Source organism: Geotrypetes seraphini, chromosome 5 (assembly GCF_902459505.1).
Source record: "Geotrypetes seraphini chromosome 5, aGeoSer1.1, whole genome shotgun sequence".
Taxonomy (NCBI): Eukaryota; Metazoa; Chordata; class Amphibia; order Gymnophiona; family Dermophiidae; genus Geotrypetes; species Geotrypetes seraphini.
This window is the reverse complement of record NC_047088.1, coordinates 33596267-33620374: the sequence shown is the minus strand read 5'-3', so window position 1 is coordinate 33620374 and position 24108 is coordinate 33596267. Positions and strand designations below refer to the sequence as shown.

At 44.1% G+C, this 24108-nt stretch overlaps 1 protein-coding gene across 1 annotated transcript in view; it reads left to right on the top strand.

Moving 5' to 3' along the window:
• The window catches only part of AFF2 (AF4/FMR2 family member 2), an 877713-nt gene that overhangs the window by 823000 nt on the left and 30605 nt on the right, over window positions 1-24108 (top strand). The window contains exons 13-16 of the mRNA XM_033945510.1: window positions 1574-1790; window positions 4795-4931; window positions 9106-9169; window positions 13119-13255. Of these exons, the coding sequence (XP_033801401.1) occupies window positions 1574-1790; window positions 4795-4931; window positions 9106-9169; window positions 13119-13255 (555 nt within the window). The remainder of the gene's footprint in view (window positions 1-1573; window positions 1791-4794; window positions 4932-9105; window positions 9170-13118; window positions 13256-24108) is intronic.

Here is a 24108-nt window from a genome sequence, read left to right as displayed (position 1 = left end):
AAGTTCCTGGAGGAAAAGTCCATAGTCTGTTATTGAGAAAGACAAGGGGGAAGCCACTGCTTGCCCTGGATTAATAGCATGGAAAACCTTGGGTTTTGGCCAGGTACTAGTGACCTGGATTGGCTTGATGAACCATTGGTCTGACCCAGTAAGGCTATTCTTATTTTTAACCTTGGTGACTTAACCAATATTCAGGGCTAACTGGTTAATTGCAGGCCTTCTATTTATGTGGCCTATTTTAGCTGCTAAGCAGAGTCGGTTAGGTGCAGAATATCCGCACTTATCCAGCTGCTAACCATGACTATGCCATTTACAAGGGGTGCTGAAAAGTTCTCACAATGGCTTGATTGTCCTATACAGTAAAACGCTGGATTGCCAGTAACTTGGTTTGCAAGTGTTTTGCAAGACAAGCAAAACATTTTATTAAATTTTAACTTGATAGACAAGCTTAGTCTTGCAATGCGTCACATCATCACAACTGAGCCGATGGCCCTTCTCTCTCTGACGCTGCGGGAGTGTAGTGACTGTTCTAAATAAGCGAGGTCTTGCGATACAAGTACATATACTTTTTGTATTAAAGTTTTGGGGTTGTGGAACGAATCGTCTTGAGTTTCCATTATTTCCTATGGGGAAATTCGCGTTGATATACGAGTGCTTTGGATTACAAGCATGCTTCTGGAACAAATTATACTCGCAAACCAAGGTTTGACTGTATTTGGCTCACTTTTATTACATAGGAGGAGGGGCTAAAAGTTCTCTGCCCAACCAATCAAGTTCCTATATTTTGAGCATTATTTTGCCACTGTAGCTCAAAAGAACGTTATCTTATTTCAGGGTCCTTTTATTAAGGTGCACTAACCGATTTTGCACACGCTAAATGCTAAAGTCGTCAATTATATTCCATGGGCACCTTAGCATTTAGTGCGTGCTAATCTTTAGCGCGCACTAAATCGGTTAGCACACCTTAATAAAAGGACCTATTCATTAATTGACAATTTGCGGAAATGAAATTCTAGGTTTTGACATCGTTTCAGATCCTTGACTGAACCATGATCCATGTCATTCTCTTCTTGACATGGCTATGGTTCAGTCGGTGATTACATTGCATTACATTAGTGATTTCTATTCCGCCATTACCTTGCGGTTCAAGACGGATTACATCCAGACTAAAACAAAAATTACATTCAAAATTTGAAGGAATAGAATAAGCGACGACATAGATCTGAAACAATGTCAAAAGATAGAATTTCATTTCCGCAAATTGCCATTTAATGAAATAAAATAACACTCTTTTGAGCTGCAGTGGCAAAATAACCCTCAAAATTTAGGAAGTTGATTGGTCGTGCTGAGAACTTTTCAGCACCCCTCGTAACTGGCCAAGAGTCATTCCTGGCTGGTTAATTAGTTTTGAATATCGGAGGGTGGGGGGAGGGTGTAAAAATGAACCTTGTTATATTCAAATAGAAGTTGATACCATCATACAAGGTACAGAACCATATCAAATAGACTGCTGTATAAGGAGTAAGATTAGAAGAATAATAACATTTTTTTAAAAAATTCCATTTTTTAACAGTCTGTCAGCCAGAAGGATGACTAAGAAAAGGGAAGAGAAGCTGTTCCCTCCTCCGTTGTCCCCACTAATCGACGACCCAGTCCGGAAGCAACACACCAGCGCCAGCGGCACTTTCAGTCAGGAGAGTGGCGGCCTGCACACACTACACACCAGCGGCCCTTCCTCGTCCAAACACAGAAAAAACGAGATCAAGTCGTCCAACTCTAAAGGCATCTGTGTGAGTTTCCTTCTGCGTTTCTGGAGTTACAGGCGAGAGAAGAAAAGTGCCTAAGCTTTGTCCTAGCTTGATCTTGTTTGATCCCTTTAGAGCTCTTTGAATCCCCTTCCTCACCCCCTCACCCCGTTGAAGAGCATCGTTTTAGTTTACAGTGGCTAGGAGTTAAGGACCTGAGCTCTGCAAAGTCAACTTCCCTAAGTCCTGTGTTATGGTTTGTAATGGACTTGAAAAATATTTGATATATGAGGTTCAAGTATGAAGTTGACAAGATCTGATCCCTCAGGCTTTAATATCTAAACAGTGCTGCAGCCGACCATCTACAATGTTTTCATGTATCTGTGTAAATGCCCTCAAATTCCTTTCAGCTATGAATGTATTTTATCTGCCATGTTTAGGAAAGTGCATCCTAAATCCTTCCTTTGTAAGAAAGCTTTTGCCTGGCTATCCTTATCCATGCAGAATTTGCCCAAATTTACTTTGCAAATACCTTTCCATTCCTGTCTATTACCAGCCCCCATTCTGAACTCGAGTTTCTCTGATAGTACAGTGAAATTGTGCCAGTAATACTGAGAGCCCGATCAGCTCTTAGGGGGCCTTTTCCTAAAGTGAATGGTGTCCTTAATGTATAGTGCTATTCCTCCTCCTTTCCGATGTGTCTTGTCTCTTCGGTAGAACTTGTACCCTGGCAGTACAATGTCCCATTTATTTTCTTCGTTCCACCATGTTTCCATGATCCCTATGATGTCTAGGCTCTCATTTTTGGCCATGACTTCGAATTCCCCCATTTTGTTTTTTAGGCTCCTTGCATTAGTGTACATGCAGTTCAAGTCCTTGTTATTTTCCCTTGCGTTTCATTTTTCTTTCTGTCCCCTTCCTGACCTACCGACTCCTGATTTTTGTCTCTTTTGTCTTCCCCTTGTGGTATGTTCCTATTGTCTTCTTCTTGTTCTTTCCCTTGGTCCTGTTCCATTTCGACTTCCCCTTGTACTATGCACCTCCTATCCTCCTCTCTCTTGTTCTGGCTCCCTTGTTTTTTTTCCAGTTCCTGTTGTATGCCATCTGTGTCTTCCCAACATTTTTCCCACTCAGTATCTTCTCGGGATACTGTCTTCCGAACCTTCAACATCAGATCGACTGTCGGCTTTCCCCTTCTACTTAGTTTAAAGCTTGCTCTATTGCTTTTCTGATGTTATTTGCTAGTTGTCTAGTTCCTGCCGTGCTCAGGTGCAGTCCATCTCTCTTGAAGAGCTTGTTCTTGCCCCAGAATGTTGTCCAGTTCCTCACGAAGAGAAATCCCTCTTCCTCGCACCATCTCCTCATCCACGCATTTATTGATTTTAGTTCCGTAGTAGTAGTAGTGTGAAGAGTTTCAGTCTTTGGGAAGCAGAGCTGAGATTGTGATGTCATAATACCTCATTCCACCAATAAGAGCCAACCTTATCAGTGATGTCACAATGGCTTGATTGTCCTGTATTCCCTCTGCTCTCCAACCCAACCAGCTGATTAACCCTTAACTGTATCCATGACATGCTTTTTGTCTCTCTTGCCTGTTTAGATTGTTTTTTTATTGAACTATTTTCATAATATTACCTTAACATTAACATAATTAAGATATGGATACCAAAGTAATTAATACACAATCAAAATCAAATAAACCAATTAAGGTGAATATCAATCTAGCCCACAACTTTGGAAGAAGACAACTCTATAATCAAAAAATAGGAGTGAAAGAGGGAAGACCTTTCCCCCTTCACAACCTATTTATATACATATGGCGCTACTCATATATAAATCCCCATTGAGACTAGCAAATAAACAGGTTGGGTTTCTTTCCCTTTAATAAAATAATTCTAATTGAAGTGGATCCCAAAAAACATAATCTTTATCTTGAATATGTAATAAACATTTGCAGGGAAATTTTACGAAAAGATAACACCTATTTCAAGAACCTTGGGTCGTAAAGCTAAAAAGGCTTTCCTCCTATGTTGAGTAGACTTTGCCACATCTGGAAACATCAAGACCTTATCTCCGTAAAATTTTTGCCTCTCTATTTTGGAAATATAGTTTCAGAATTAAAGCTTTGTCTGATTCATTTACACAGTTAATTAACAAAGTAGCCCAGGTTGGGATCAGTTCTTGAGAGTCTTCTAAAAATTTTGTCAAATCCAAATCTGCTACACTCAATTGATCCAGTCCCTCTTCTACCGGAATTTTTTTTCTTTTGGGGTATATAAAAAAAAGTTAGAAAGCATCATCGTATCTGAATTAGTTACCCGAAGTATCTCCTTGAGACACCTTCTCAAAAGTATCTCAGGAGATAACAAATGGGTCGATGGAAAATTTACCAATCTTAAATTCTTTGCTCTTGCTTGATTTTCTTTCATTTCTAACTTATAGTGAATATTCAAAGAATCTTTAGAAGATGCCACCATAGAGGTCTGTAAATTCTTTATCTGTTTTTCCATAGAAAGTGTACATTTATTTAGGTTCCCAATGTTAGCATCTACATTCTCCAATTTGTCTACTACTTCCTTGGAAAAAACCTGCACGTGATTAGTAACCTTTCTCATCATTGTCTCCTTCCTCGTATTTAGAGTCCACAAGTCTTTTAAAGTAACTTGCTCTGGATTTTCTTCCAGCTCCTCAGCCTGGCTGATGGTTTCAAGAAAAACTTGAGGTTTTCAGATTGTAAGCTCTTTTGAGCAGGGACTTTTTTACTCTTTGTGACTCTGTACAGCGCTGCGTGCGTCTGGTAGCTCTATAAAAATAATTAATAGTAGCAGTAGAAGGAAGAATGCAGCACTCTCAGATAAGTGTGGCTGACCCATAAGACCTATTATAACTGAACATACTCTAGTAAGTTTCTGTTAATTGAAGTGAATAGTCTGAAGATTTCCGCATATAAGGAAGTTGTACCCCAGCTAGTCCTACTATCAAACAGTAAGCTTGTTGCTGATTCAAGGTACCATATATATGTGAAACGGAGTTGCGTTTTCTTTTACAGGAAGAAGACTCACATAGCAAATCCGCAAGCAGTATTCTTGACAACAATCAACCAGATGTTGATACCTGGTCCACAGTACCTGCTCTATCCAATGGGAATGTAGAATTGGGAAGGCCAAAAATAGCATTTAATGACATGTAAGTAATTACAGTATAAGTATTCCTAACAAATACACAGTACAGTCAAGGCAGGATTAGTCCTTTGTTGGGCCCTAGATTTTAAAAAAAGTGCATTAAACTCCCCGTCATAATATAAATTTTAATGCAGGCAGTCCCTGAGTTACAAACACCTGACTTAAGTACAATTCATACTTAAGAACGTGGTTGCGGCTTCATTTGAGTTCACTGAGCAGTGTTTCCAGTGGCATAGACTCCTACACTTCTCCTGTAGCAGATTCAGGAATGATGCATGGCCGCATTAAGAACAGTGTGTGGTTGTGAATGCTGTCCCTTAGAGGGAACACTGGTAGGGGCAGTTGGCCCTTTTGTCAACCGGGAACAGAGGTAAGCAGTAAGAATCTTAAAATTTACAAGCTCTGAGTTACATACAAATCCGACTTGAGAACAGCTTTAAAAACGTAACTCGTTCTGAACCCGGGGACTGCCTATACTCCCACAAATGGGGCCTTTCTGACTTCAGAGGCCAAACTGCACAGACGTGCAAGTGTTTTTCAACCCTCGTTGTTCTTTACAAGAGTGGAGTTTTTTTGCCAGATGAAACTGAATTGAGGCTTTTTCTCCACTTTTATTTCTTTTTCTGAGTGATGGGTTGTGAGTGTGAGCCAGAGTGGGTGAGGTGTGCGGCCTTGCAGTGTCTCAGGGCCCCCCTGATTTTCCATATAGGACATAGATGTGTTTGGTAGTGATTATATATGTCCTTATCCCGAGTAAGTGTGTTTTTTTTTAAGTCCCCATTTCAATTAGGGCTTTACATGAGAGATTAAAGGAGTCATTCTCCTTAATCCGAGGCAGTTTATTACTTAAAGCTTTTATACTGTTAACTAATGATTACGAAGTCAGTTCAGAGCGGTTTACATGCACAGTTTTGATGGACATATGAACATTAACTTCAGTAATGATGGTACAGTACATGAGTTAATAATATATATATCTGCCTCCAAAGTGAAATGCAGTTGAAATTGCAGCCTCACTACTTTATTCGTGGCACTTATGCACATTTTCTCAAATGAGGTCAGCTACAAGTGGAAGCGGTCCAAATTATACGTGGAAATTGCAAGGGTATCACTTCCACACCTCCATGTAGATGCTACCAAGTTCATGCCATTCATTTCTTTTCAGTGTGTGTGTTTGAAAAGTGGCATCTTCCACTGCACGTGCTGACAAATAAACATGCACTTCTGCAGGTATTTTGAAAAGGCGCTGTGTCGGCAGAATGCCACCAAAATTGAGCATGTCCCAATCTGGATATCTCAAATCAGAGACCATTCTACATAAAATGGCGTATTGTATATAACATATTAGCTAACAAACCCTTGTGGAACCCACTTTGTCACGTTATGCAGGGACGTAGTTAAAATATGGGTGCGTTAGTGGATTTAATATGTGCTAATAATTAGAATGAACAAAATGTCACAAAGCCCCTAGGAATGTAAAGGGCTCATGGCTTTTAGCACATCTTAGTAAAAGGACCTCCATGTGCGGCTGCACGGATCAAAGGGAGCCAGGGTGCCAATAGTGTCTTCCCTTGCTGATGTTCAGAAGTGTGCAGGGCAGAGGCACAATGAGAATACCTGGGGCATGTTGCACAGGGCACATTTGCCGTGTGTGATGCTCCTGATCTTATGCCCAATTAATCTATGCGTCCTCTTCTTCCTCCGTCATGCCGGAATATGGCATGGGAGAAAGCTGCATCTGGGTATTTCCTAAATTCATGTTGCAGTCACAGATGTTGTACTTTTCATTATTTAGGCATGTTTTCCTTGGGCACCTACCGCTTGATATTCCGCACTATTTAGCCGGCTGGAAATGGTGCCTGACCAACTAAATACTCGTAGCACTAAGGGCTCCTTTTACTAAGCCGTGTTAGGGCATTAACGCGTGGAATAGCGCACGTGAAATTGCCCCACACGCTAGATGCTAACGCCAGCATTGAGCTGGCATTAGTTCTAGCCGCGTAGCGTGGGTTTGAGAAGGGGTAAAACGTGGACCTCACGGACCTGACAGACCTCGCAGATCTAAACCCGCACGTCCTTAAAAATCTGAGGTCCGTGCCGCATGTAGTTAGTTTCTGGCTCTGACAGACCTCGGTGACAATTTAGCGCTGACGGATCCGTCTCAGCATAGGGAGGGGAAAGTATTAGGATCCGTCAGCGCTACAATGTCATCGAGGTCTGTCAGAGCCGATTTACTGGGGCTGCAGAAAACCAGTTTAAAGGATTCATTTTAGAGCCGCTCCAGCACTAGTCTCTGGCTCCGACAGACCTCGGTGACATTTTAGCGCTGACGGATCCTAATACTTTTCCCTCCCTATGCTGAGACGGATCCGTCAGCGCTAAATTGTCACCGAGGTCTGTCAGAGCCAGAAACTAACTGCAAGCGGCACGGACCTCTGATTTTTAACGACGTGCGGGTTAAGATCCGCCAGGTCCATCAGGTCTGTGAGGTCCGAGTTTTACCCCTTCCCGGTGGGTTTAGCGCACGCTAACATGCTGCCTGCGCTAAAAATGCTAACGCAGCTTAGTAAAAGGAGCCCTAAGTCGGCTAGCTTCCAGTATTCAGTGGGAGATAGCAACAGCTGGCTATCTCCTAATAACATAATAAGAACATAATAATAGTTATAATGCCGCTTTATAGGGCAATGGTCAGACCCCACTTGGAATACTGCGTCCAACATTGGTCTCCCTACCTAAAGAAGGATATAAAACTGCTGGAGAGGGTGCAGAGACGAGCAACTAAACTAGTGAAGGGTATGGAGAAACTGGAATATGAGGATCGACTTAAAACACTGGGATTGTTCTCCCTTGAGAAAAGGAGACTGCGTGGGGATATGATCGAGACCTTCAAAATACTGAAAGGAATTGACAAAATAGAGCAGAGAAGATTATTTACAATGTCCAATTTGACACGGACAAGAGGACATGAAATGAAGCTAAGGGGGGGCAAGTTCAGGACTAATGTCAGGAAGTTCTGCTTCACACAGAGAGTGGTTGACATCTGGAATACTCTCCCAGGGGAGATTATTGCGGAATCGACAGTCCTAGGCTTCAAAAGCAAACTAGATGCATATCTCCTTGAGAGAGGCATATAAAGATATGGTTGGCTATAAAATAAGCCAGGTGAATACCTAGCAGGGCCTCCGCGTGTGCGGATCGCCGGACTTGATGGACCGAAGGTCTGATCCGGAGATGGCGCTTCTTATGTTCTTATGTTCTTAATAGCCCTACTGGGTCAGACCAGTGGTCCATCAAGCCCAGTGTCCTGTTTCCAACAGTGGCCAACTCAGGTCACAGGTTCCAGGCAGAAACCCAAAGAGTAGCAACATTTCAGAGCTGAGATTGTGACATCATAATGCCTCATCCACCAATGCCTAAGAGCCAAACTCATCAGTGATGTCACAATAGCTCGATTGTCCTAGACTTGGCTCACGTAAGAACATAAGAATATCCCAACTAGGTCAGACCAATGGTCCATCTAGCCCAGTATCCTGTTTCTACAGCAGCCAATGCAGGTCACAAGTACCTGGCAAAAACCCAAAGAATAACAACATTCCATGCCACAAATCCCGGTCAGCGGCAAGCCAGGTTAGCAGCTACATCACATGACATAGCCAGTCAGCAACAATATTTATTGGCTGGCCAGCTAAGTTGAGCGCCCAGAGCGACCCACCTAAATAGCAAGTCTATCTTTGGCTGGAACGTCTTAGCCGGTCAGCCGATGAATATCAGCTTGGCCAGGTATGCCGCTTGACATAGATTGGAAATTCAATGCTTGCCGCCAGATACGTCCCCGGCATTGGATTTCCAGGTTTGCCACTGCCTCCTGCGGTCTGATAATTGGGCCCATAGATTTCTTGGCCACTACGTTATTCCTTTTCACATTCCTCTTATTTCCCTTTCCCATGCTTTTCCAAATAAGTGATACATTCCAGTATATGTTAGCCAGCAAAATGCATACGAGCATGAGGCTGACGCATTTAAAATCTGCTATCTGGTTTCTATCCTCTTGATCTCTTTACTTGAGTCCTTATTTTAGACACTACCATGGTAACCCAGGATGTTTGAGAAGCTTTAATAGGAAATGAATTTTGAAGCATGACAATGGCATTTTAAAGAGTAAATTGTGTTTTCTTTAGCCTTCAAAATGCAGACTATTACATGCAAGAAGCCAAGAGACTGAAGCACAAGGCAGATGCTCTGGTAGGTAACAGTTCATGGGGTTTTTTTTTTCTTCTCTGGTCTTTGAAGCATACCGCCTGGATATAAATTAGAATTTTACCACTATTGAATTGAAACAGAAAATGTAGTAAATATTCAAAGCATCTTCTAATAGGCAGTGATGGGAAAGACAATGGTTCCTTCTAATATCAAATTCTCTCAAAGATATTTCAAGTCAACTGGCTGAAGTTGGGTAAAACAGGAGGAAGTTATCAAGAGAAAATCACCAAATTGTTCCACAGTACAAAGGAGAAATCCAAGGAGAAAGCAAAACTGCGGAGACGATGATCTCGATAACAAGTTTATTATAAAAAGTCTTCCCAAGTAAAAGTAATGCATTTCATGGACAAGTCCTTGTAGTGCACAGGGTCCATTTTATGCTGTGGTCCACACTAGGGAATGACATGGGGACAAATTTTTCCTCGTCCCCACAGTAGCTCAATTTACCCATCCCATCCCGGCAAGTTTTGTCCCTGTCCCTGTCCCATCCCTGTAAACTGTGCCTTAACCGCACAAGCCTCGGAAACTTATGATTTTAAACTGTTTGAGGCTTGTGCAGATGAGGCCAGAGCTTGCAGGAATTACACAGGGACAGGAAAAGAACTTGCCGGGACAGGGACGGGACGGGAAAAAATTTGCCCCCATGTCATTCTCTAGTGTGAACCACGCCATAAAACGGGCATTGTGTTCAAGGACTTGTCAATGATATGCATTACTTTTACTTGGGAAGACTTTTTATAATAAATTTGTTATCGAGATCATCGTCTCCACAGTTTTGCTTTCTCCTTGGAATTTGCTTTGCATCCCAGTTATTATTAACTGGGTCTCATTGCATAAAATAGGGCCTGTGCCAAAAATAGCATGAGTTAGTTGTGAAATTAACATGTTTAACCTTTGGCAAGTCACTTAATCCTCCACTGCCCCAGGTACATTACTTCACTGGGTACCTATCGAGGCCAGAATAATCTTCAAATTCGGTTGCCTCGGCTTCAATTCCCTTTTCGGCACTACTATCAACCTACCTCCTGAAACACCTCACCTTACAGGACAAAACCCGCTTTTCTCACAGAACAGCACTGTTCACATTTCCTCCTCCCAAAGGTTGCAAATTCAAAAGATTCCTCAAGCTGGGATCTGGAACAACACCTTAAGTGACCTCATCCTGAACTCACTAACATAACACTCATTCGGAAAATCTCTAAAAACGCACTTACAGTGCTCCAAAATTTGCGGGGGTTCCATTTCAGGAACCCCCCGCAAATTTTGAAAAACCACGAATACGGTTAAAAGGCAGGAGGGGAGCAGCTGGGATGCCGGCGGGTGCAAAAATCACTCGCAGTGTGCTCCGACCGCCTCTTCCTATTACTAAAGTCAGGCTTCAACAATCAGGGGCTGCTTTGACACGCAGCTCCTGATTGGTGTAGCCTGAATTTAGCACAGGACGAGGCGGTCGGAGAACACCGCGAATTAGTGAGTCCGCGATTCGCAAACCGCAAATTCGTGGGGGGAACACTGTATTCGACAAATTTATCTGTCCCCTCAATTCTGCTCTACACCTACCTCGACTCACATGTCCCCCCTCCCACCCAATTTCGCTCACCCCGCCTCTTAACTGTCTAGCTACCCCTTCCCAAAACTAACTGATGTTACCTCGCTGTCCTTATAGCACCTCTGGTTGCACACCATCTTGAACTGAAAAGGTATGACGGGATATAAATAAAGCTATTATTATTATTACATTAGATGGATTGTAGGCCAACAGATAGGGAAAATGTTTGAAGTACCTGTATGTAAACCACCTTGATTGTGGTTGCAGAACTAAAAAAAAAAAAAAGGACTATATTGATAACTACACACGAATAAACTGCTCCCACCTGCACACATGGTACTGCTATTGCCTTAACAACAAAAAATAGAGGAACTGGAAAAAATATCCACATAAATCAAAACAAAATAATACGATTCCAGTTTAAATGTACACTGGTGGCACTTGCTCGATACCTTAACCCAGGGGTAGGGAACTCCAGTCCTCGAGAGCCGTATTCCAGTCGGGTTTTCAGGATTTCCCCAATGAATATACATTGAAAGCAGGGCATGCACATAGATCTCATGCATATTCATTGGGGAAATCCTGAAAACCCGACTGGAATATGGCTCTCGAGGACCGGAGTTCCCTACCCCTGCCTTAACCCCTGGTGAGCACTTAATTTCAAACAACAGATCATATAAAAAAAACATCAACTATCATATGTCATCTTGCAAAACAGATGACGTTTTAACAATTTTTTAAAATTTACACAAATCTTTTTGTTGCTTGATATATTCTGGAAGTTTGTTCCACTCAGCAGGTACCGCACACACGAAAGTACTAGATTTCATAGTCTGTAAGTATTAGGTTTACCAGACGTCCGGATTTCCCTAGCCTTGTCCTCCTTTTGAGGACATGTCTGGGGGGCCGGACAGCTTTTCAAAACCCGGCACTTTGTCTGAGTTTTGAAAAGCTTCCCCAAAATTGTGTTGCCCGAACAGAGCAAGCAGCAGGGGTGGGGCTAGGGCGGAATTAAAGGCAGGACTGGGGTGTAACGGGGCAGGGATGGGCGGGCCTGGGGACGTGTCTAGAGGTCCAGATTTTACGAATGTAAAATCTGGCAACCCTAGTAAGCGTAATTTCTCATGAGTTGGAATAAACAAATTACAATGTATAGCAGAGCACAATTCATACATTTACACCTGTGCTGAAGTCTACAGTATATTGACACAAAGGTGCCAATGTCACCTTTATTAAATAGATGCCTTTTTGAACTTCTTACATAAGCGTCTTGTTATAAACATATTAGATGACAGCAGATAAAGTCCCGAATGGTCCATCCAGTCTGCCCAACCTGATTCAATTAAATTTTTTTTATTTTTTTCTTAGCTATTTCTGGGCAAGAATCCAAAGCTTTACCCGGTACTGTGCTTGGATTCCGACTGCCGAAATCTCCGTTAAAACCTACTCCAGCCCATCTACACCTTCCCAGCCACTGAAGCCCTCCCCAGCCCATCCCCCACCAAACGGCCATACACAGACACAGACCGTGCAAGTCTGCCCAGTACTGGCCTTAGTTCAATATTTAATATTATTTTTAAATCAAGCACTTAAAAGGTTACTTAAAATCACTTAAAAGGTTACTTACTTAAACAGGGCACAGTGGTGCGCCGACAATTCCGTGCCGACATTTGAGTGCAGGACAAATGCGCACCGCCGCTTCTGAGGCCTTCCGTTTTATGCTGTGAGGGGGTGTATGGAGGGGAACCCCCCCCCCTGACAACACTTAGAACTGCTCGCGCTCCTGTGGGGGGGGAGGTCTGTGGGGGGTGAAACCCCCCAGTACACTGAAAACTCCCGTTATTTCACTTTTCGAGAGATTTCAGTGTAGTGGAGGGTTTCCACACACACAGACCTCCCCCCCACGAGGGAGCACGAGGACTTCTAAGTGTAGTGGTAGGGTTCGCCCCCACACACCCCCTTAGAGCGCAAAAGGGAAGGCCTCAAAGCGGCAGAAGCGGCGGCAGGCATTTGTCCTGCACACAAATGTCGGGGTGGTATTGTCGGCGAGCCACTGTCCTCCGTGCTTTTGACGCATCACCCTTTAAACACATGCGGTTCTGCATATTGTTCTGTTTGTACATCAGTCAATGTGTCTAGATTTCAATTCAGCGAGGATTTTGAAAATGATGAAAATTGCTGTGGACCTTAATGTTGCTGAAGCTTATCGGAGAGAACGTTTAGAATGTTTAACAGAGGGGAGTCTGCCCTTCCCGATCAAATCTGTCCCCACCAACATATGATGCAAATGTCTTGGGAACGAGCTTGCTACCCTGCGTTTTGTTACTGTGCATAGTTGTCTGGCTCGATTAAAATTCTGCAGCTGCTCCTCATGTGTTTTAGCTGGAGAAGTTCGGGAAGGCAGTGAATTATGCTGATGCCGCTCTTTCTTTCACCGAGTGCGGGAATGCGATGGAGCGAGATCCATTAGAAGCGAAATCTCCATACACCATGTACTCGGAGACTGTGGAACTCATCAGGTTAATGTCCTTTCTCTGATCATTTTTCTAATCTCATTTCAGCCGTAATTAGAACCTGCTATGTAAAAAAAAAAAAAAAAAAAATCATTTCAGCATAATGATTTGTCCGAGGCATCTTCATCTCAGAAGTCATCATAATTAGTTCTTGCCATTTTATTAATGTCATGGAAAATTTATAATTGATGGACACTGCTTTTATAGATTATCCTCGTTAAAGGTTATAATATGAAGTAGTATAATTTGCAATATTCATAAAATTAAAATTGAAATGTAGTGGGTGGAAATAAAGTATCGTAATTTCACCATTTAGCAATGACACTTCACTTTAGCAGATGTAGCATTTGATTCTGCTATATACAAGAGCTTTTGTGTTAACTAACCCACCCACCATTTCCTCTGTTTTCTCATTTCAGTTGCTATGTGGGTCTGCTAGCTGCCAAAGATAATTACATAAGCTACAGAGCAGTGTGGGCCACAAGGGCCGTGGCCCTAAGACAACCACAGTCATTCAACACATAGGTGCAGCCCCCAGACACTTCATTCTCTCTATCCTGTCACCCAGACTCCCAAGGGCCCTCCTGTTCCATCAAAAACATCAACTTGGACGCAATTTGTTCGACAGAAGAACTGTATGTGTAGGGTTGCCAGATTTTACTGTTGTAAAATCCAAACACCCTAGACCTGCCCTAGCTCCGCCCCCTCCTGCCTGCTTTGGTCAGGCAGGAGGCAATCCGCACAAACGTGGATTGCCTCCTGCCCAACACGAGTGAGAGCGGGCTTTTCAAAACCCGGAGAAAGTGCTGGGTTTTGAAAAACCGTCGGACCCCCTGGACTTGTCCGGAAAAATCCGGACGTCTGGTAACCCTATGTATGTGGATAACGCACGACCGCAGCCTGGCAAATCAAACAATATAATTGTGCCACGTCAGTCTTGCAGTCAATAGTTCAACAGTGGCATGGTGATTCATCACTCCTTGACTAGCTCCTATCTTGAAATCTTCCTTTAGATGGCTGGACTCCCTCCAGGCACACAGTTCTTCAGTGTGCTTCCGTACCGTCACTGCTGTTATTGGGTACCAGCCATTTAAGCTGTACTGTTTCTCAGGTAGCCCTGTATAGGGGTACCAGACCATCAAAGCCCCTCCCCCTCACTCACCATGACACCATATGGGGAGTGTGTGGCACAGTGATTAGAGCTACAGCCTCAGCACCCTGAGGTTGCGGGTTCAACTTTCCTTTGCTTCGTCTGACCCTGGGCAAGTCCCTTAATCCTCTATCGCCCCAGGTACATTAGATAGAGTGCGAGCCCACCAGGACAGATAGGGAAAATGCTTGAGTACCTGAATGTAAACCACTTAGGCTATAAGTGTTAGTTAAATACTAAAAATAAATAAATATCCCTAAGAAGTTTATACCCCTGTTACTGTAAAAGCTGAAAGGTGCACATTATCTTCCTAAATCTGTGGCAATTTAAATGAACAACAAGCCAATTATCACCAATAATTTCAATTTTAATGAGCAATTGATTGGTACTAATTAGTTTTAATTAAACTTTTATGCACATAAATTTAGGGATGGGATCCGTTCCTAAATTTTATCTGTGAGCCAATAAAAAGGGAGGGTGGATCTGCACCTATAATTGAAGTGCAATGATTTGTACCGCGTTTCAGTTAGGCATGGGTCCTGGGCATGAGGCTATTTCGGCACTATAGCGCTGAGAGGGTGGGGGTCAGTGTTGATTTTTTTAGGCTCCATATATAGAATTTAGTCCCATGTGTATTCTCGCTCCTTCTGCCCAGCCAATGAAGCTGAGACACTTGATGTAAGCATAATACGACAGGCTAGTACTGAGCATTTTACATGCTTCCATAGGCTGCTCCCAGTGTATCTGTCAGCAGACAATGTGAAAACCATGAATAAATAAATTGCAGTTAGTCATCCTTTGTCCAGGCTTCCCTATCCCTGCCCTGGCTGTGACAATAAGCCATCATTGATCCGTGGACCCCCATGCTAAAGGGGTAGGAGGGAGGAGAGCATTGCTCGAAACAACAGTCCCTGCACGTGCTAGCTCATTTCTTTTGCTCTTGGCTGAACCCTGCTCTCTTCTACTGTAATTGTTGTCCTACCTGATTTTGCTGCTTTTTCTAACCCTCACTGCAGGGTTCATAGTCAAATGCACGCAAGACAACAGCGCGCGGACAAGTGAGCGCCAAGACAAGTGAGCGCTAAGACAAGTGAACGCAAGACATTTGAGCACAAGACAATTCAGCGCAAAAGATTTTTAGTAACAAGCACGAGCGGGACAACTGAGTGCGAAGACAACTGAGCGAAACGCGCTTTTGTCTATGAACCATGAACCGAAAATATAAACATACCTGCAAATGAAAAAATTTGGAAGTAGTGTTGCTCTCACCAAAGGCGAGTAAAATCCACGCAAGACAAATATCTGTTATAGAGCAAAGTCTAGCAAAACCAGAGCTTTACCTATAACGGACACAGTCAGACAGCGAAAGGAAGGCAGGCTGTTCTGAGCACATATATAAAGAGGAAACGTAACCATAGTAACGAAAATACATTCACATGACTTATAGTCAAAGCACAAAGAGGCAAGGGAACCATACTGATAACGTGGTGACATGGTGAACGTGCCCATGCCCTCCGCCATGCGCCATTTTGAGGCGCGCTGAATTGTCATTGCACTGAGTTGTCCCTGCGCTCAATTGTCTTGCACGCTGTTATCCTTGCGCTCATTTGTCTTGGCGTTTTTGTCGGCACGCTTTTGTCTTGCGCGCATTTGACCTGCCACCTCACTGCAGTGGTGTAGCCAGGCCTGGTAGTTTGGATGGGCCCAGCATTAACTTGGGTAGGTCCTTACACACACACACACACATACCCCATACACACATAGATATATATATACAGTGCTCCCCTGAAATTCCCGGGGGTTCCGTTCCAGGAACCCCCGCGAATCTCGAAAAACCGCGAATACGGTTTTTCATGGGGAGCCTGACGAGGGCAGCAGGAGAGCAGCCAGAGCGCCACGAGTGCAGGAAATCACTCGCAGTATGCTCCGACCGCCTCTTCCTGCACGAAGTTGGGCCTTATCCAATCAGGAGCTGCGTGTCAAAGCAGCTCCTGATTGGATAAGGCCCGACTTCGTGCAGGAAAAGACGGTCGGACCGTACCGCAAGTGATTTCCTGCACTCGCAGCACTCCGGCTGCTCTCTCCCGCTACCCTCTTGTCAGCGGTTCATGGTTGGAAATACCGCAAATGACCGGGACCACGAACCGCCGACCGCAAACAACCGGGGGAATACTGTATATATATATATATATATATAGTGACGGGGCCAGGGGTAAGCCTAGCGCTGGCAACCGACTCCCGCCCCAGGCGCAAGTCTGAATGCTCCCTGGAGGGCCATGCTGGGAAACCACAGCAGAAAAGAAACTCCACTAATAATGAATAGTTAAGTTTTATTACCCAGTTCAATGGCACTGGGTCTTAGGCAGCCACATCGGCTGATTGGGCTTGGAAAAGATTTTACATAAACAATAATTCTCCTTCAGAGTAAGTCCACGCTGCATTCAGGAAAACCAAAAATAAACCAAAACTTTTCCCTTTAAAACTTGCTATATTGTGCCTGCGGTTGCTTCAGGAAATTCTCCCCACCTGACCCACCTGAAGTATAAATGCCCCACTACCCTTTTGATTATGGGGTAGGGGCTGGGAACCATCCACCCTTTGTTTTAATGGTCTAAGATTCCCCTCCCACCACACAGTACCTTACAGACTCATGCTGCATTTAGACCTATAGTCTAAGGCTTCAGGGCTGCAGTCCATGTCATTTCTCTCAGAGATACTTCCCTCTACCTCCATGAGAGATCCCTCGCTCTCTGAGGCTGGATATAGGCTATCCTCTGAAGCAGCCTTTGGCAAGCCCTGCTCCTGGAGCCTTCCACTTTCACTTAGCTTCTGCTTGGAAAACAAGGTTTGGTTAGTCTGCCAGTGCTGTGTGCCAGGGAGTTTCTTAGCCTTCCATTCCCTGCTCTGGGAAGCACGCCCTTCCCCACCAAGTTCCTGATTGCTTGTGGGGGTTCTCAGCTGGCCTTGATTTATTCAGCTGGGTAACTTTCACTCCTGCTCTAGCCCCGTTCTGCCTGTCAGCTCCACCCCTTTCCTTAATCCTTACTGGGTCAGAGTTCCTGACCAGAGGTTTATCTGCAGAATTAACAGATGACTTATAAAAGGGATTATAGTGACTTGGAACAGGTATTCTGTTCTCCTCTGCCATTCCTTCTCTGTTCTGCCCTGCCTGTCTGCTCTTAGTACTGGGAACAGAGTTAATGGGCCGCTTCCTTGGCTTAGGAATAGGCACATTTGTTTGAGTGGCAGGGTTTAAAACAGGTTTTAAACAGTGACAGGAGCTTCCCTGTCACTATATATATATATAGGTGTCGGAACGAGGGAGGCCACAGGGGCCATGGCCTCCACAAAAATTGGCGGTCGATGGTGGTTGGTGTCCACCCTCCCACCCGTTTCCTGATGTTGTACTTTATACCTTCGAGGCAGCCACCACACAGCGTCAACGAGCAGGCCTGCCCTGGAACCCTTCATTCTACTTCTGGGGGCAAGCCTGCTCGTTGACACTGCGCGGCAGCTGCCCCAAAGATTTTAAGTATAACGCCGGTAGGAGTTGGAATCGAGAGCTGGTGACAGATCATGCCGCAGGATTCCGCTGGGGTTAGGTCATAGCTCCTGGGCCCTCCCCCAAACCAAACCGTGTTCCGCTGCCTCTGTATGTGTAAATAAATAGATAGATAGATAGATAGATAGATAGATAGATAGATAGATAGATAGATAGATATAAAATTTAGTCCCTTCCCCATGCCCTCAGACCAGTAACTACCCCTCGCTCTCAAACTCCTGTCCCTTCCAGGTGCACCTCAGCGTCGTCCCTGGCAATCACAGCAACTTATTTTTGCCACCAACCCCACAGGCTTTTCTGCTGCTATGTATCACCCTTACTGATGTCACTTCCTTTTTCCTCACTGGTGGAACATGGCGGAGGGAAAACCTGTGGAGCCACACAGGCAGTGAAAATGAGTTTCTGAGGATGCCACTGAGGTATATTGGGCCAGCAGAGGGAGATATGGGAGTGAAGCTCTGTGACTGGGTGAGTCTGTGCCCGCCCAGGCCCACCTATAGCTACTGCCTTCTTCCCAACCCGCTCCAACCATTCCCCTTCCTATTTGATCTTCCTCACTTTCCCACACCCCTTCTTTGCTGGTTTCAGTCTGGTTGTGCTCTTTCTCCCCTAAATGAGTATCATCGGGGGAGGGGGGATTGCCTTATACAACATGAGCAATTGGGAAGGGGTAGGGATGGTTTGTTTGACCTTTCCAAGGAAAACGATGCTGTGCAGCTTCTGAATAATTATTTGTGAAAACACAAGGAATCTATAGGACAGATAACTGACCTGTGAAGGAAAAAGGGCAGTTCATCTCATGGCTGGATAATCTGCCTCCGTATGGGTTTCCTCGTGTTCTTTTGTGATCTTATTCTGTAGCATGTAGTCCTGCTTTTCTGATCTAATAAGAGCACTAGATGACAAAATGCAAATTAAAAATTAAGCCTGTGTCATCTTTCCCAGAACTGCATTGGTCAGTTGACAGCAAAAATATTTTATCTTAGTATAAAAATATTTTATCTTAGTATAAAAAGAGGGCGAGAGAAAGAGATCGTAGAGCCGGAGCTTACCGAAATCATGAACAACACTATATCTGGGGCTGCAGAAGCGGTACGGGCGCTCAGGGCCCAAATATGAGGGGGTGCAAAATGATTCCCATTTCCTCATTGGCGATGGTGAAGCAGGCGTGACCGGGGGGGGTGGGGGAAGAGGGTGCCAGAGGACAAGTCGCACAGGGCACCACTACTGCTCAGCATTGTCCTGGTTATGAAGCTTTATTTTCTCCTGATTTCATTAAAACTGCTGTCAGCCTGTGCTTATGTAAAAGATACTGTCCAGGTCAGGGTGTGTAAGCTTTTTCTCTGGAAGCTCTCTTTAAATAAGATTGAAGATCTGAAACGGAGAGAGTTAAATTGCTGTATTAAGCAGTATAAGGTCACAGGATGTGAGTGGCTGTAGAAAAGGTAGAATAAAAGAGGTACAGTTCTTTTGCACTCCATTACCCTCTTGTAAATGAGAACTCATCAAGGCTCCCTAGACACCTTCAAACCATCTTATGCAACACCGAGCCCTATTGCTTATTCCTACATAAGTACTTGTGAAATTGCATTAAGGTTCAGAACACTGATTTTATGCGATGAATTGATTTGCATGGGACTAGATGCATGGAATAGACTGTTCTCCGTTAAAGGAATAATGGAAAATATTCACAGGTCTATCATTTGAATGCGAGACAGCAACAATTAAAAAGTGAGGGAACTCAATCTATATCAGCATCATAAATTCATAGAAGCAATAACATTAAAACCCTCTAACTGAAAGATTCTTTTACTTTGTGAAATATCTCAAAAGAACGGCTGGCCTATGACAAGAATATTAGAATCGCCATACTGGGTCAGACCGAAGGGTCATCTAGCCCAGAACATTGCTTCCAACATTGGTCAATCCAGTTCACAACAGTATCTGGCAAAATCCCAAAGAGCAGAAAGATTCAATTCTACTGACCCCAGGGATAATTAGAGGCTTACCTCAGGTCTTCCTTAATTGTAGTTAATGGACTTTTCCTTCAGGAACTTTCCAAACCTTTTTTTTAAAACCCAGATATGCTAACTGCTTTTACCACATCCTCAGGCAATGAGTTCCAGAGCTTAACTATTTGCTGACTGAAAAAAAATATTTGCTTCTATTTGTCTTAAGAGTATTAACTTTTATCAAGGCACGGTAGGGGTTTAATGCGCGGAATACTGCGTGTTAAACCGCCTGCCGCGTTAGTCGCTAACGCCTCCATTGACGAGGCGTTAGTTTTTTGGCCTTGCCGCGGGGGTTAGCGCGTGATGAAATGTCTGACGCGCTAACCCCCGTAGCGCACTTTGATAAAAGGAGCCCTTAATATCATGGCGTATCCCCTAGTCATGTGGAGACATATTTTCAAAAGCAAACAACCCAAAAAAACTATCCAATTGCCAAAAGAAGTCCTGCTCATAAAGTCCAAGAAAACCAGCCATTTCACAGCCATAACCAAACAAATAAAACTTCTAGATCTCTTGTTTGATTACGGCTGTGAGATGGACGTTTTTGCACTGAAAATATCCAAAATGAAGAGCCATTTTCCAAAGCGAAAAGTCCAGCTTTTGAACTTTAAAAAAACAGGGATATGAACATCTGCCTGGCGTCGTGTTCAAAAGTATGGCCACACAAACGTCCCTGCAAAGCAGAGGAGCAGCCTAATAGTTAGTGCGGAGAATTGTAAACTGAGGGATGCACCTTCAAACCTCACTATAAATTGTTTTTGGTTCATAGTTAGTCACGCACGAGACACCAGCGCGCCAACAATGGAGGGCAGACAATTCAGCGCCAAGACACCAGCAGCCGAGGGAAAACTTAGTTTTAAAGAGCTCCAAAGCGGGGTGTGAGTGGGGAACCCCCCCCCCCCACACACACACACACACTTTACTGCATAGTGTTCGTGCTGCTTTTGGGGGGGCTAGGGGGTTGGAACCCTCCATTATAGAGAAAACTGAACTTTTTCCGATTTTTTTCGGGAAAAGTTCAGTTTTCTCTATAATGGGGGGGGGTTGCATCCCCCACACACCCCCAACGGCAGCGCGAACACTATGCAGTAAAGTGGGGGGGTTGCCTCCCCCCCCACCCCCGTCAGAGCTCTTTAAAACTAGTGTCTTGCGCCGAATTGTCGGCACTCGATTGTCGGCGCACGGGTGTCCGGTGTGCGATTGTCCCATCACCATTGTTTTTTGTTGCTGCTGTCGTCGTAAATGTGAATCATCTAGAACCTGAAAAATGCCTACTGTACCTGAATGTACACCAGATCAGTAGCCTTCAGGCTTGCTGGTGTCTTATGTATTTAGTTAGAGTAGGAATTTTTCTTACTGGAAGTCTCGGAACTTTTTTTTTTTTAAACCCTTAAGTGGGACTTAAACCCTGCATCCCTTGGATTACACTTTGCTGCACTAACCAGTGAGCTACTCCTCTAACCTGATTAATGGGTTTTGGGCAGACCGCCACCTAATTAACCAGTCAGGGGGCATGTTTGTTTGTTTGTTTTTTAAACTGAAGGTGCCATTTAAAGGTGCTGGTCTTGCGCCTACGGAGGCGCATGGGGGACTCCTACGGATGCCTAAGGCTGGCAGGGACGTGGTTTGCACCTTTAATTTTTTTTTTTTTTTATAAACATGCCCCTTGATTTTACAAAACAGCCACAATTTGACAAACGGCACCGGTGACACGCGATTGGTGACCGTTTTTTAGGCGGCCGCTGATACTGATGCCATTTATAGAATCCGGCCCCTAGTGTTATTTGAATAACCTTATCAGACTGTGGGCCCAGTTTTTTTTTTATAAAGTTTCTAGGTCAGGTAACGATTGTCTAAATCAGGATATCCAAAATGCAATATATTTTACAAACGGGTCTTTAAATATGGAAAGAGCATTCTATAAACTGGCCTCACTAATTGGCAAGTATGTGCATAAGTTCTAGGTTCTATTCTGTGATATACGTGCCAAAATTGCTAAGGCCCAGATTCTATATAATGGTGCCGTTGTCTTCGGCCGCCTTAAATGCAGCCACCGATCGCGTGTGAATCAAGTGACGGCACTGTTTATAGAATTGTACCTTTGGGAACGGTAGGCACCAGAAATTTAGGCCAGGGTTCTCAGGCCTACATTTCCGGCGCCTACCTTTCATCTGAACTACGCCTACAGAGGCGTTTTATGAACGCTTAATGCCACTTTCAGCATTAGCCACACCTACAGTGGCAATAGGCATCATAAAATACCTCCATAGGTGCAATTCCAGTTCCATTATTTTAGGCACCAGTTGGCACCTATGTGGTTTTTTTTAACCGCTTTTAATCAGTTTTAAACAGCATTTTCAACCTAAGTTAGGCATTGGTAGGGCGCCTACCGGTCCTAACCTAAGGCACCGTTTATATAATCTGGGCCTTGGTGCGTAAATGTGAAGGGATGCAAGCATGGGTGTACGTGTCAAAGCAGCTCCTGATTGGTAAGGCCCGACTTTAGTGCAGGAGGAGGCAGTCGGAGCATACCGCGAGTGATTTCCTTCACTCGCAGGTGCTCCGGCTGCTTTCTCCTGCCTCTCCGGCTGCCCTCTCCTGCCCGGTCATTTGCGGTCGCAGCCTCTCGCAGTCCTGGTCATTCGTGGTCATAAAATACCGCAAATGACCGGGACCACAAATCGCCGACCGCGAATGACCGGGGGAGTACTGTAGTTTGGGCGGGTCATGGACTTGTCTCAAAAATACACATGTAACTTATAGAATAGTCTAAATTACATACACTTCAGGGCACAATGAAGCACCAATAGTTACAACTATCGTTGACTTGGCGTAACTCTTGGCCTAATTTTAGGCTCACCAATGTCCACTTAGGCTGGTATTCTATGGTACAATCTTGGCACCAAGATGCCTTTATAGAATTGATGGTAAGCACTTGGCATTTGAGCCCCTAAATTTGGGGGCCAGTTTTTAGAATTGCCACTGTAGGGTTTTGTAAACCTTGGGGCAAATTCTATAAAGTCTGCCTACAGTTAGGTGCGCCGATATAGGCGATGTAGCCGATGTAGGCGCATTACTTAAGAGCTCCTTTTATCAAGCCACGCTAGCGGTTTAATGCGCGTAAAAGCGCACGTTAAATCGCCGGCCGCGCTAGCCACTACCGCTTCCTCTTGAGCAGGCGGTAGTTATAGGCCAGCGCGGGGGTTAACGTGTGCTGAAATGTCGCGCGCGTTAACCCCACTAGCGCGGCTTGATAAAAGGAGCCCTAAGTGATTAATAGACTAAGGGCTCCTTTTACGAAGCCGCGTTAGCGGTTTAACGCGCGTAATAGCGCACGCTAATTTGCCGGCCGCGCTAGCTGCTACCGCCTCCTCTTGAGCAGGCGGTAGTTTTTCGGCTAGCGCGGGGGTTAGCACACACTAAAAAGGTGCGTGTGCTAAAGCCGCTAACGCGGCTTCGTAAAAAGAGCCCTAAATTAGCACCAGTAATTGGCACCTCATAATTGACATTAATTGGTCTTGATTGAAAGTTATACACCTAACTTGAAAAAAGCAATTCTCTAAGTTCAAGTTCAATTTATTTAATATACCTCAAATATAAAACCAGAAGGCAAATCTAAGCGGTTTACAAAAAAAAAAAAAATAATAAATTTTAAATTAAACAAGTTAAGAACAGAAAGAAGACAAAACATAAAGGAAAACAATTGAGAACATGGGGAAAGAAGGAATCAAGGATTACAATGCTAAAATGTAGGCAACTAGTCAAAAGGCATGGCATGGTTAGGGGCAGATCAGGGGTGTGTTTTCGACTTAGGTGCTGTTGTGTGCCTTAGGCAGAGATATTTAAGTCAAGAAAACCCAGGCATAGAGTGCGCCTATAAGTTGTGAAGCCTGATGCCACTTAATTGACACTAAGCATGATTCTATAAGTGCACCTAACTTTTAGAGTTGCGCTTAGTGCTACACTAGTCAGCACCGTTTTTTAAGTGGACTATATAGAATCTGCCCCTACATATATAGGTTCATGCCTTTTACACATATTTAGAATGAGGCATATCGGAGGAAGTGTGTTATTATTTAAAGATTTTGTATCCCTAATGAAAATAAATGGCCTCTGAGATCCCCCTTTCTGTTAC